This window comes from Bombina bombina, chromosome 2 (genome assembly GCF_027579735.1).
Source record: "Bombina bombina isolate aBomBom1 chromosome 2, aBomBom1.pri, whole genome shotgun sequence".
NCBI lineage: Eukaryota > Metazoa > Chordata > Amphibia > Anura > Bombinatoridae > Bombina > Bombina bombina.
The window spans coordinates 143,394,577-143,407,265 of record NC_069500.1 but is presented as its reverse complement, the minus strand read 5'-3'; the positions used below and the strand labels follow the sequence as shown (position 1 = coordinate 143,407,265).

The 12,689-nt window shown below is 38.8% G+C and overlaps 1 protein-coding gene across 3 annotated transcripts in view; it reads left to right on the top strand.

Annotated features, from left to right (window-relative positions):
* PLPP1 (phospholipid phosphatase 1) overlaps nucleotides 1-12,689 on the top strand; it is a 284,596-nt gene that overhangs the window by 195,843 nt on the left and 76,064 nt on the right. For all 3 annotated transcript variants that reach the window (XM_053701281.1, XM_053701280.1, XM_053701282.1), the window contains exon 4: nucleotides 5,332-5,389. In XM_053701281.1, the coding sequence (XP_053557256.1) occupies nucleotides 5,332-5,389 (58 nt within the window). The remainder of the gene's footprint in view (nucleotides 1-5,331; nucleotides 5,390-12,689) is intronic.

Genomic DNA, 12,689 nt, shown 5'->3' with positions numbered 1-12,689 from the left:
AGTTTTTGGTAGAAAAGTTCTTCAGGCAGCTGTTTCAGTATGATTCTTCTGCTTTTTGATTTAAGTTTTTTTTCTTTCAAAAATGGAAATAAACTTATTTTTTTGGGTTGTGAATTAATTTTTTCAGCGGAATATGGCTGTTTTTATTTTTATTCCCTCCCTCTCTAGTGACTCTTGTGTGGAAGATCCACATCTTGGGTATTGATATCCCATATGTCACTAGCTCATGGACTCTTGCCAATTACATGAAAGAAAACATAATTTATGTAAGAACTTACCTGATAAATTCATTTTTTTCATATTGGCAAGAGTCCATGAGGCCCACCATTTTTGTGGTGGTTATGATTTTTGTATAAAGCACAATTATTTCCAAATTTCCTTTTGATGCTTTCTACTCCTTTCTTTATCACCCCACTGCTTGGCTATTCGTTAAACTGAATTGTGGGTGTGGCGAGGGGTGTATTTATAGGCATTTTGAGGTTTGGGAAACTTTGCCCCTCCTGGTAGGATTGTATATCCCATATGTCACTAGCTCATGGACTCTTGCCAATATGAAAGAAATGAATTTATCAGGTAAGTTCTTACATAAATTATGTTTTATCAGGTAAGCATATATTTTTTTTTATTATTATTGGAGTTATGCACTAAGACAAAAAAGAAAACCTACATTAAATGTCACATGACATAAATAAAAAAGTTTTTTCATGAGTCACATTACAATGATATAGATAAAAAAAACAAAATGAATGATAAACTATGAGCTCTTGAAACCTCCCTTTTATGGTTTTAGAAGCTTCAATGGACGACTAATGGGCTGGCCAGTTATGGACCCTGTGATATAGGGAACACTGGTGACGTATGTTAGTCGTATCATCGACCCCAAGGGGTCTAATGACACACAATAGATTTGAAATAAAATTATGATAGTAATAGTAAATTATGAATTTATAATAGATTCCAAATTGTTTTTCAGCGGATAAGCACCGCTTGTGGTAATATAAAATAATTGGATCAAACACTACAAGAGTAGTCAGTTTCTGGGAAAAATAAGATAAATTAGTTAAACACATTCACAACAATGGTAACGGTCTCTCTTCAATCAATACAATAACATATGAACTGAACATAGTATAATAAAACCTCGGTATCCTTATTTTCAATTCCTCTCAGCTTCCATATACCCCAGTGAATAAGAACTACTCATAGAGAAAAATTAATGGTACAAACAGTTGTTCTTGGACCATGTGACAATATGAAAATAAAATATTGTGATGTATATAATAAACTGAATAACAATAAAATATAAGCTTGTATGGAATCTAAGAAAGTTTGTCAGTGGGTAGACACCGCTTGATAATATAGAATAATTGAGATTACAATGAGCAGAATAGATACTGTATAATAGCATAAAATAATAGCATAGAATACACATTGTGGGCGAAATATCTCCCCATGGGGCTAGTATGGTTTTTTTTTTTTTTTGAGTGTGTATTAACTTTTTGTGAGGGGGAAGGGGCTCATTTTGAAGTAAAACCCCAGTTTAAGCAAGTTTCAAGTGGTAGTGACATAGCAAGTTTCAAGTGGTAGTGACATAGCAAGCCACTCTTGGACCAGTTAGTGGTTATAAGCATGAGCTAAGAACAATATATAAAATATAGGAGCAGTTTGGATATGGCATAGGGAAATTTGGGGACACATGTCTGTGTTCATCTGTGAATTATGTTGTCCATCTATAAATCAGGCACTAGCATACTATGTGGAATTCCACTAATTCTATAACTGAATGGCACTCCCACCTGTAAAGGTCTCAAATGTACTATAAGTGAACCTTACCAGGAATTATGTAAGCATCCTTGGGATATAGACATTAAGAAGTTGGTATAAAACAAAAAGTTTGTCTATATCCTACATAACCAACCTTCATCACGTCACAATTAGGTAGTATATGTTGCTAAATGAATAAGGGTGTAAGGTGTCAGAGCTGATAATCTCTACTCGACAATGCTACATGCAATCCACCATCTCCCACGCCGGCAGAGGGAGAAAGGGGAATCATGTCTCCTACCAAAAGTGCAACCTGTTTTTAGCATATGTTTAGCATAAGCTATTTGAGAGGGTACTAGTTTAAACAGTATAGTAATGGAGGTCAGAGTACCACCCCATGATATAAAGAGTCTGGTAATGGGCAAATGATGTGAAATGACTATAATAAGTAAAACAGACGGGTATGGTAAAAAACAAAAGAAAAAGTTGACACTGCAGCCTAAAAATCTTAATATAGTAATTAAAGATAGCAAGGACAGGCAAGAAATCCCCCACTTAGTTATGTACAGGGCATATATAACAGAACAACACAAGTTGCTGCAAACTTATTCATGCTAATTCTGCACTCACGTAGTCAATAGCAAGGACTAATTATTTAACCAATGCCTTCTCTGACATAAAACCGTTTCATCGGTTGCTGTGTGACCACACAGAGAACAGCGTCTTTCAAATAAGAGTCTGATCTCCCCATCCAGCCTGTAAATATTGTATCTGAGTCAGAGTTCCTGGACACAGGCAGGGGCATTGCTTGAGATATGTTTCCAATTACATGGAAGAGGTTAGGGCAACATTGTAGTCTTCCTATAGATGGTACTTCCAAAGGTTGCCAGTAGTCCTTAGTTACATGCTTGCTTGAACCGTCTCCCTTCTCATAGCAGTCATCAGAGATATTGTCCCCTGAAGACAGGGTAGTAACATGTGTCTGGCCTGGAGCGTCAAAAGTGAATAAACTGTCATTGTCGTCTTTTACATTTTTGTCCAACACTCTCTGAACTGGACTAAAAGCTAGCCTAATCAATAGCAGTGTTGGCTGTCAAGTGTTGCACTTAAGTTGCGTAGTGCACTAATATATGCCTCCATACAGCCACTCTCCTTGATTGAAGCCTTAACTTGCGGAGCTGAGATAAATGCCAACTCAGTGCCCCGATTTAGTCCTCTTATGGCCCAGGGCTTAATATTGCTGCAGGTGGTGTAGAATAAAAATCACACACTCTGCTAGAAATTATGATTTATTTAATCCAGGGCTGGGAGCTCAAGATATGCACGTCTTGCTGGCTCCTCCCCCAACTCATATAATTACATTTTAATTTACATGTGGTTGGAAGATTTTTCCATATGGCATCTAACCCAAGCTATCTGCATCTTTGTTTATAATGCTTTAGCCAACAGGTCTTCTTTCTCCTGTTTATCAGCCGTTTAGGAGATGCAGTAATAATATTGTTGCCATATTGCTGCTTTAAAGGAACAGTCAACACCAGAATTTTTGTTGTTTAAAAAGAAAGATAATCGCTTTTTTTTACCCATTCCCCAGTTTGGTATAACCAACAAAGTTATATAAATACACTTTTTACCTCTATGATTACCTTGTATCTAAGCCTCTGCAAACTGACCCCTTATGTCAGTTCTTTTGACAGACTTGCTTTTTAGACAATCAGTGCTCACTCCAGGGTAACTTCACGTGCAAGAGCTCAATGTTATCTATATGAAACACATGAACTAATGCCCTCTAGTGGTCAAAATGCAGTCAGATTAGAGGCAGTCTTCAAGGTCTAAGAAATTAGCATATGAACCGCCTAGAATTAGCTTTCAACTAAGAATACCAAGAGAACAAAGCAAAATTGTTGATAAAAGTAAATTGGAAAGTTGTTTAAAATTACATTCCCTATTTAAATCATGAGGTTTTTTTTGGACTTGACTGTCCCTTTAAAGGAAATTACTTATGAAAAATACTTATTTCAGGGGCTGTTTAAAGAAATGTTTTGAATAATGTTCTGTTATAAAACCCTGACATGTATTTTTCATATGTGTCCTCCGTTAAAGAGGCTATATGGTAACCCTAAATAATACTGCATGATTTTGTTTGTTTGCACACGGTTTCTCTGATTTCTTCACAGCTGCGCTTGGTATTATCCCTTCTCGTATTAGCCACATGCATCATTTGAACAATAGAAAAGTACTGTGTTTTTTCCCCCCTGGTACTTAGCCTACATGACTTTCTTGTGGTTCAGCTTTGGCAAAAACACAGTACTTTTCTATATACTGAATACTACTTTATGTGCGGGGACAACAGGACATGACAGAATATTAACCCTATAATTGTGAGCATGAAGAAATTGATCTGTCAGTAAATGTAAATCTGATTTTGTATGCAGATCTCTTGCAGTTCAGTGCTTTGTCAGGCTTTTGCATACATAGAAATAAAATGTGCATAGTGATGGACAAAAATGTGAACAGTTCTGCAATTGGTTTGCATCATATTTCTTTTGAGGATATTTGATAAATGAGAAGACAACTGTTACATGCTGTAAATTGAATTAGTTCAGTTGTGTATGTATGTAGGTGTTTTTTAGATTACAAGTTTCCATCTTTAAAAAAAAAAAAAGGGTTTGGCAAGATGGACAGTAGTGAGTCAGGGGGAGGAGGAGAAGAAAGCTCTTTCCAATTCAAGTGACGCATCTGAAGAAGGTGCGAGTTGTAAATGGGAATGGTGTGAGGGGTCAAAGCTTAATACTTTACTATAACAGCATGAAATATTGTGATGTACATAAGCAACTTAGTTTGGTGTAAAGTTTTAATTAAAGGGATTTTAAATATTCAAACCCAAACCTTGTATGATTTGGGAAGGTGGTGGATTAATTAAAAAGCATTGGACAGCAGCATTAGATGTTGTCACTGTGTATTGTTGCCTGGTATCATTATGGGTGTATGATCATAGTACGCTGAAAGAGCTATAACCTTTGTACATTACTTCTTATTCATGCAGTTCCTCTCCTGTATTGCATCATGACATTAGAACCAAGGGAAATGTAAGAAATAAAAACAACCTGCATTACCTTTTAAAAGGTCCACCAAATAAATCCTGGTTTTACAGTCTGTATATGATTTGGACCAGTGTACTAAAACTTTATGTATGAATAGTTTACAACACTGGTTTTTAAAACTGTCCTCAGGCCATATTTTCAGGATTACCTTGGATCAGAGCAGGTAAAATAAGTGTTTACTAATCAGCTGATTGTTTCACCTGTGCTCCAGTTCAGATATCCTCAAAATGTGGCCTGTTAGGGAGGTCTGAGGACAGGTTTGAAAACCAGTGGTTTACAATGATGTGCAGAGACTCCTAAACTATGTACAGATCAGCTGAACAATGAAATTATCACTTTAATAAATCCTACTATAATGATAAAAAGTAGTACCTATAAGGTTAATTTCGCTCTCTATATAATTTTTCATCGTAAGTAATACTGTAACAATAAGTTAACAGGTGAACTTTCACTTTTTGTTTCATAGGGTGTCATTTTACTCTGGTCACTCTTCCTTCTCTATGTACTGCATGTTGTTCCTAGCGGTAAGTATATAATGTTTGTGTTTTATGTTTATGTAAATACCCTGCTGCATTGTACATGATCAAGATGATGCATTTTGCGGCACAGTGCACAAAACCAATTAGACTGGTTATCCACATGTTAATTTCAAGGCATGTTCTTAAATTTCATAATAAATGTAAATATGCTCACTTCCCTTTATACAGCAGTAGAGGGGAGCAGTGAATTAAGTCTGTTGGTTTGTTTCCAGTCATTGTAAGGCAAATACAGGATCCACCTATGGAGCCTATATACTAAATATAATATACAGATGACCTGCCGTGTCTGTAGGCTGTACACACTCACATTTGCTTCATATCTCGTTTGCTTGTAACTGGTTATGTTGTGATGCCCTTGGCACTCGGAGCATGTGTTGGACACAAATACATGTTTGTCTTGATAGATTGTAAGTCACATGCCTGTTCAGCCATTCTACAAGTGAAAACTTTTAATTGAGGACATTTTGCTAATGTAAAAATACATACATTTCCTATTTTAAGACTGGTGCCCTGTGGTTGCAGAATGATGGAACATGGACAGGCCACATTATACACTCATGTGCCATTATATGTCCTCACACGGGCTACTTACCAAAATGGCAGAACCCATTGGAGTAAATCCACATTTATGCAACCACCCATACACTTGTCAGGAAGAACTCTCATAGCTAACCTGGAATACCTCTGTGTGCTACCTACTTAGTTGGAATCCTTCAGTCCATTGTAAGGGGAGATGCAATTTAGTGCCGGATTATGTCAAATTTGACAGATAGGATGTGAAAAACGTACAGACAATTACATGGGCTGCCCTCTTGGAATTCACTTTTTCTTTATTAAAAAAAAAAAAAAAAAAAAGGTAGAGGGGCTGGCTACCTATAGAAAAGGGGTGCACTTTAAAAATGAATATCCTGTAGCCAGAACAACATAACCTGGTGAGTACAATTTAACCCCTTTGCTACAAGAGAGGTTTGCAGTATATTTCCACTCAATATACAGTAGCGTTTTTGGCAACCATGAAGTTAAATTTTGCTCAATAAGGTATCTTGCTTCTTTAATAACTCTGTGAAGGTGAGGTGGTTACCTAGGAGGGGCTGCCTGGTGCTCACTCTTCTGTATCAAGAAGCTGCTACATCTAGCCACCAATCATCAGGTGCATCCTGACTATAATCTTCTGTCTGGGAATCCCTCCAGCTCCAAACAGCTATCATATCAATCTGGTGTGGCTATATTTACTTCTCTGTCCACAACCTAACCTATCACTGTCTTAACTACATCAGATTAAAATCCCAATATTAACACTGGCTTAATGTATCTTGTCATTCATTTGTGTTTAACACCAGACTGACCCGCATTAAAACAAAGAAACAGCTGGTTCAACAATCACCAATGTTATTCAACTTAGCACTATAACATAATAGTATAACTAAGTGAATAGTCTGTAAGACACCCAGACAATACTAAAGGGGGGGGGGGGCGTTATACTCTGTAGGAGTTGGCTCAATCCACCAATCAAAGGTTGCTAAAGTGTTTTTTAAATTGCATGCTCTATCTATCTGAATCATGAGAGAGGAATGTTGGGTTTCCCTTTAAGGAATGAATAATAGAATAATATTTATACTTTAAAAAGCTACAGGAAAGGTTGCTGGACCAGTTTAACTAGACTGTTTACTGGTTTAGGCTGCGGACAAAGCTAACCTTGTACTTTTTCAGTTCCCTTCATTTTTTTTCCAGTTCCCTATTATCTTCCTCATTTATTAAAAAAAAAAAAAAAAAAAAGATACAATTTGAATATAGGAAATATGTTCCAAATTGATTTTTTGTCTTCTGAAATATAATTCACAGTTAAAGGGATAGAAAACCCAAATTTTTTCTTTCATGATTCAGATAGGGCACGCAATTTTAAGCAAATTTCTAATTTACTCCTATTAATATTTTCTTTGTTCTCTTGGTATCTTTATTTGAAAAAGCAGGAATGTAAGCTTATGAGCTGGCCCATTTTTAGTTCAGAACCCTGGGTAGCTCTTGCTGATTAGTGGCTACATTTACCCACCAATTAGCAAGAGCTGCCCAGGTGCTCCTAATATTGTTACAGTGGAATATGCTGTACTTTGGCTAGCTTGTAAAATGCATCCACCCTAGACTATTAAAGGGATACTAAACCCTCTTCTTTAATGATTCAGATAGAGCCTGCAATTTTTTTTTAAAAAAAATTCTTTATTTATGCAAAGAACATACATTAACATTTATCCCAATGTACATACAGGAGAATAAAAAAAAAATAACAGTAAGATCTTCAATACAGAATAGAGAATTAACCATTGAATTTTAGCAATGCATGTCTTCTTTTTCTATTAATATTAACATTCCCTCCAGCCTTACTCCTCTCCTCCTCTACCTACCCCGAGGTGTCCCTGTCCCCCTTGCCTAGATTGGTGTGGTCTCCCTCGATTGGAATGAACATAACTCTCAAAGTAGAGTTCCCATTCCCCTCTCAATTGTGCCTCTAAGATAAAGTTCGTATTTCGTATTGGGTACAAGATTTGTAATTGTTGCCTTTGATCTAGTGTGTGCAAATACATTTCCCATTTTGCCATAAAGTGATTCGTACGTTTCTGAGCATCTACCAGCGTGTCTGCCTGTTCATAGAGTAGTTGTTGGTGTACCTCTCTTTTTAACTGTTTTAGGGTTGGAGCCTCATGAGTTAACCAGTTCTTTAGGATAACTTTCCTTGCCTGTAAAATTACATTGTGTGTGAATGTTATGTTTGACTTATGTGTATTTTCACATTCTAAGAAAACTAGTGTCTGGGGTGTGAGTGGTTCCAAAGGGATTCCCATTGACCCGAGCCAGTAGTGAGTCATACCCCAAAATCTAACCAGTTTGGGGCAGTTCCAAATCATATGTAGTAAGCCTGCGTCACCTTGAGCACATCTTGGTCAAGTTCCTAAGGAGTCAGTCTCCCATACTTTATATAGTTTCGGCGTAATATATGCCATTTCAAGAAGCTTAATGTGGTATTCTCTGAGATCCATAGATAAGGTAGCACGCTGAACCTTTTGTATACTCTGTTTAACCTGCATTATAGAAATCTCTACATTTAGTAGTGATGACCATTTCTCACTGATGTGTTTTTGGGTATTCTCATTGTTCGGTGCCATCAAGGCTTTGTAAATGGGAGTGATGGAGGTGTTTCCTTGCATGAATGTGTTGCCCAGTTGGTATAATATGATTTCCGTCAGGAAAGGCACTCTGCCCAAGCAGTGCTGTTACATAATGTCTAGCCTGTAAGTATGCAAAGTGATGCGATCGCGGCAGTATATATGTAGTCCTTAGGTGTTCGAATGTATGTATTGTTTTTCCATCTCCCTCTAACATCTTGTGTACCATATTCAAACCCTTAGTTCCCCAATCTCTAAAGGTTTTTGTTGTCAACCCTGGAATGAAGTTGGGATTCCCCTGTAGTGGAATGTATTTAGATAACTCATGTTTGAATCCCAAGGTCCTACATAGTTTCCTCCAGGCACGTAGTGGCTGCTGGAAAAGAGCATACTGTGGCAGATGTTTCTCTATTTTCGCAGCCTTCAAATGGGGTAACATGGCCAGGGACCATGGATAGGTTAAGTGTCTCTCTAAGTCAGGAATAGTGAAGTAGTCTCTTCCCGTGATCCAGTCTAGAACGTATTTAGATTGAGTCGCCCAGCTATACAGTTCTATGTTTGGTACAGTTATACCCCCAGAGTGGAAAGAACTCCTCATCCTGTCAGATCTAATTCTGTGTTTTTTGTTAGCCCAGATAAAAGAAAAGAAGAGAGAGTTCCAAAACTTCAGATCGTCCTTACTGATTAACAGAGGCAGCATCTGTAGTTTATAAAGTAGTTTTGGGAAAAGAATCATTTTAAGGAGACCTATTCTACCCGACAGTGTAAGGGGGAGTTTCGCCCAGCTTGCCACCAAGTTCGTGGCCTCCCTCTTCAGCGGTGCATAATTTATTCCATACCAATCTGCCGGATTTAAAGCTAGCTCGATTCCTAGGTATTTACAGGTTTTCCCTGCCTGCTTGAAGTTGTAATGAAGGTCAAGAGCGCTTGCAGTAGGGGTCAGCCATATAATTTCTGTCTTGTCATTATTTATCTTATAGCCAGAAAACTGACTAAAGTTTGCTATAATATCCATTATCCTGGGTACATTTAGACTGGGATTTTGTATGTACAGCACCATATCATCCGCGAAGAGTGACAGGTGAAGCCTAGTCGGTCCCACCCTAAATCCTTCAGTCTGTAGCCTAATTTTTTCTGCTAGGGGTTCTAAGGCCAGATCGAAGAGTAGGGGTGACAGCGGACACCCCTGTCTCGTGCCTCTTTCTAAAGAAAAGGGTTGAGATTGTGTTCCGTTGACCAAGACAGCTGCACGAGGAGCAGTATACAGGGTCTTCAGCGCTTCTACGAAAGAGCCCTCTATTCCAAATCTACCAAGAGTAAAGAACAAGTGTCCCCAAGGACCTTATTGAAGGCTTTTTCTGCGTCTACAAGTAGAACACATGCCTCGTCCATCTTTTCCACCCGAGCCCTCGATTTAGTGTTCCAATAATGTGTTAAGAATGTTAGAACACTTCAACTCCTAACAGCCGACCTCCCCTTGATGAAACCTGTCTGATCAGTGTGTGTAATTACTGGCATGACCAATGCTAGCCTATTTGCCATAATTTTTGTTAATATTTTGTAATCCGAATTAGTGAAATCGGACGATATGATGCTGGATTGAGAGGTTCTTTGTCGGGTTTAAGTATCAGGCTGATATTGGCCTCAGTAAATCTACCAGAAGAAACTTTCAATCCTCCCAGGATAGCATTGAAAAGGTCCGACAGTACTCCTGCCACCTCAGACTGAAGTATCTTGTAAAACTCCCCCGGGAGCCCGTCTGGACCCAGGGCTTTCTCTAAAGGTAAGTTACCAATGGCTTTCTCGACGTCTACTGCTAGTATCGGAGCATTTAATGAATTTCTCTGGCTTTCCGTGATCTGGGGCAGTGTCAACCCTTCCCAAAAAGAGTCCCTATGTTTAGAGTCTATGTCCTGAGTCTTATATAAGTCTGAGAAAAACTGGCTAAAAGCTTGTTGTATGTCAGTTGTGGTTGTTAGTGTAGAGTCCTGGACTCTTATGGCTGGTATGAAAGAGGATCGCCTTGTTAATTTAGCAAGCATCTTGCCCGTTCTATTGCCATGTCTATAGAATCTGGCATGCACTTTCGTCATGTCTCTAGCTGCTCCCTGCAGTAAAAAGGTGTCCTTTAATGTTTTGGTGTCTTTGTAGCGGAGCCTATTAGCTATTGTGGGGCAGCGCAAGTAGCGATTCCGCGCATTGAGTAATTTTTTCATTAAAAGATCTTCTCTGAGTTTTTTCCCGTTTCCTGATGGTTATGCCGTAGGAAGTCACCACCCCCCTCAACACTGCCTTGGCCGCTTCCCAAAATAGGAGTGTATTATCTCTGTGACTGCTATTTGTCATTATAGGCTAACCATTCACCTACCAAGTGGTTCTTTAAATTGGCATCATGCACCAGATATCTAGGGAAAGTCCACCCCTCTCTACCAGTCCTGGTCAATCCTAAATTAAGTTTAAGTGTAATTGGGGCATGGTCAGATATGGTTGGATTATCTATTCCAGTCTTTGTAATTCTCGTAGTCAAACAATGAGACACACTAGGTTTCAAGTGTGTCTCTTCCAGTATGGCTATGTCAGCTCTCTTGGCCTTAATATATTTTAAGATGGCTTTTTGCTTAATGGGTGATGTAACCCCTCCCACGTTCCAGGATAGAATGTGGACCCCCATAGTCAAGTACAAGTGTTGAGAGTTCCCCTCCCTCACCCCTCACTGCAAGAGTGGTGTAATATTCTGTTTTTTAAACTTACTAGGTAGAGCTGCAATGTAGGTTTGTGTAGAGTTACTTACTATCTGACACCTCGGGGTAGTTCCCGTGAACAACGTGCGACCACAGGGGCAACTTTAGAGATCTCCTAAAGGATGGTACCAACAATGAGACACCAAAAAAGTTAGAAATAAACTGGATAAAACAGTAAATGAGTATAACAGTAAGCAATCAAAACAGTAACAGTAAAGTAGTGCAAACAGTTCAACCCCCCCCCCAGTTTCAAAAAAGGATATATTAGGATAACTCTATAGGCAAGAGTTAAAGTCTTCAGTCCTTATATGATATTTCCGACTCTGTGCGCTCTTCATATCATACAGCAACAGAAAAAATTGTTTCAAAAGAAAACAGTCCTCCTCTTCCTCAATGTCTTCATCTTCAATTTGGTTGCTCTTTCCAAAATCGAGAGATTGCATGAAAATCTTGAGCTGGGTGGTGTCTTCAAAGAACTTTGGTCCCTGTGGCGTTTGTACCTTGAGTCTGGCCGAGTATAATAGGGCGATGGATTCTCCCTTGTCAATAAGCTCTTTACAGTAGGGTGAAAACTCTCTCCTTTTCTTGGCTACTTCAGCAGAATAATCCTGAAATAGATGCAGCTTGCACCCCTCATACACCAGGTTGGGAGCCTGCCTGTATGCTTTGAGAAGTAATGCCTTATCTTTAAAGTTTAAATGCTTAATCATGACTTGCCTGGGAGGGGTCTTCTGATTTTCCTTCTGTGCAGGCATTCCAACCCTATGAGCCCTTTCGACCACACAGGGTATGTTGACATTAGGAAGTCCCAATAACTGTGGTAGTGTTTGTTCTGCAAAGTCAATAAGCGCTGAGCCAGTGGTTGACTAAGGGAGACCCACCACTCGGATATTATTCCGTCTGGACCTATTCTCTAGGTCATCTAGTTTTTCTCCTAGCACTTTATTTTGTCGCGGTAATTGAGAGACGTTCAGTGTGACTTCCCTTTGCTGGCTCTCTGTATCCGCCACCCTTTGTTCAACTACTGTAAGTCTTGTTGAAAATATCTTGAGATCTGTCGTGAGGGTATCTAGACCTGTCTGTAGTTGCTCTATCTTCGGGAGAAATAGTGCTGAGAGCTGAGACACTATTGGATGTGTATCTTGCTGAGCTTGATCGGAACCCTCAGGAGCTGTAGTTGGTGGGGTGTGTACCTCTACTTGATTCTTAAGCCTCCTATCTTGCTGGCGTTGTTTGCTATCGATTTTTGTCAGTTTTTTTGTTATACGGCGTGAAATATTTTTGCATACAGAGGTAGGAGCGTTGCAACGCCTTATTCAGCAATATGATAAACAGAGGAGGCTAGAGGGAGCCCAGGACCAACACGTATTTGTCTCAAAAGTACCA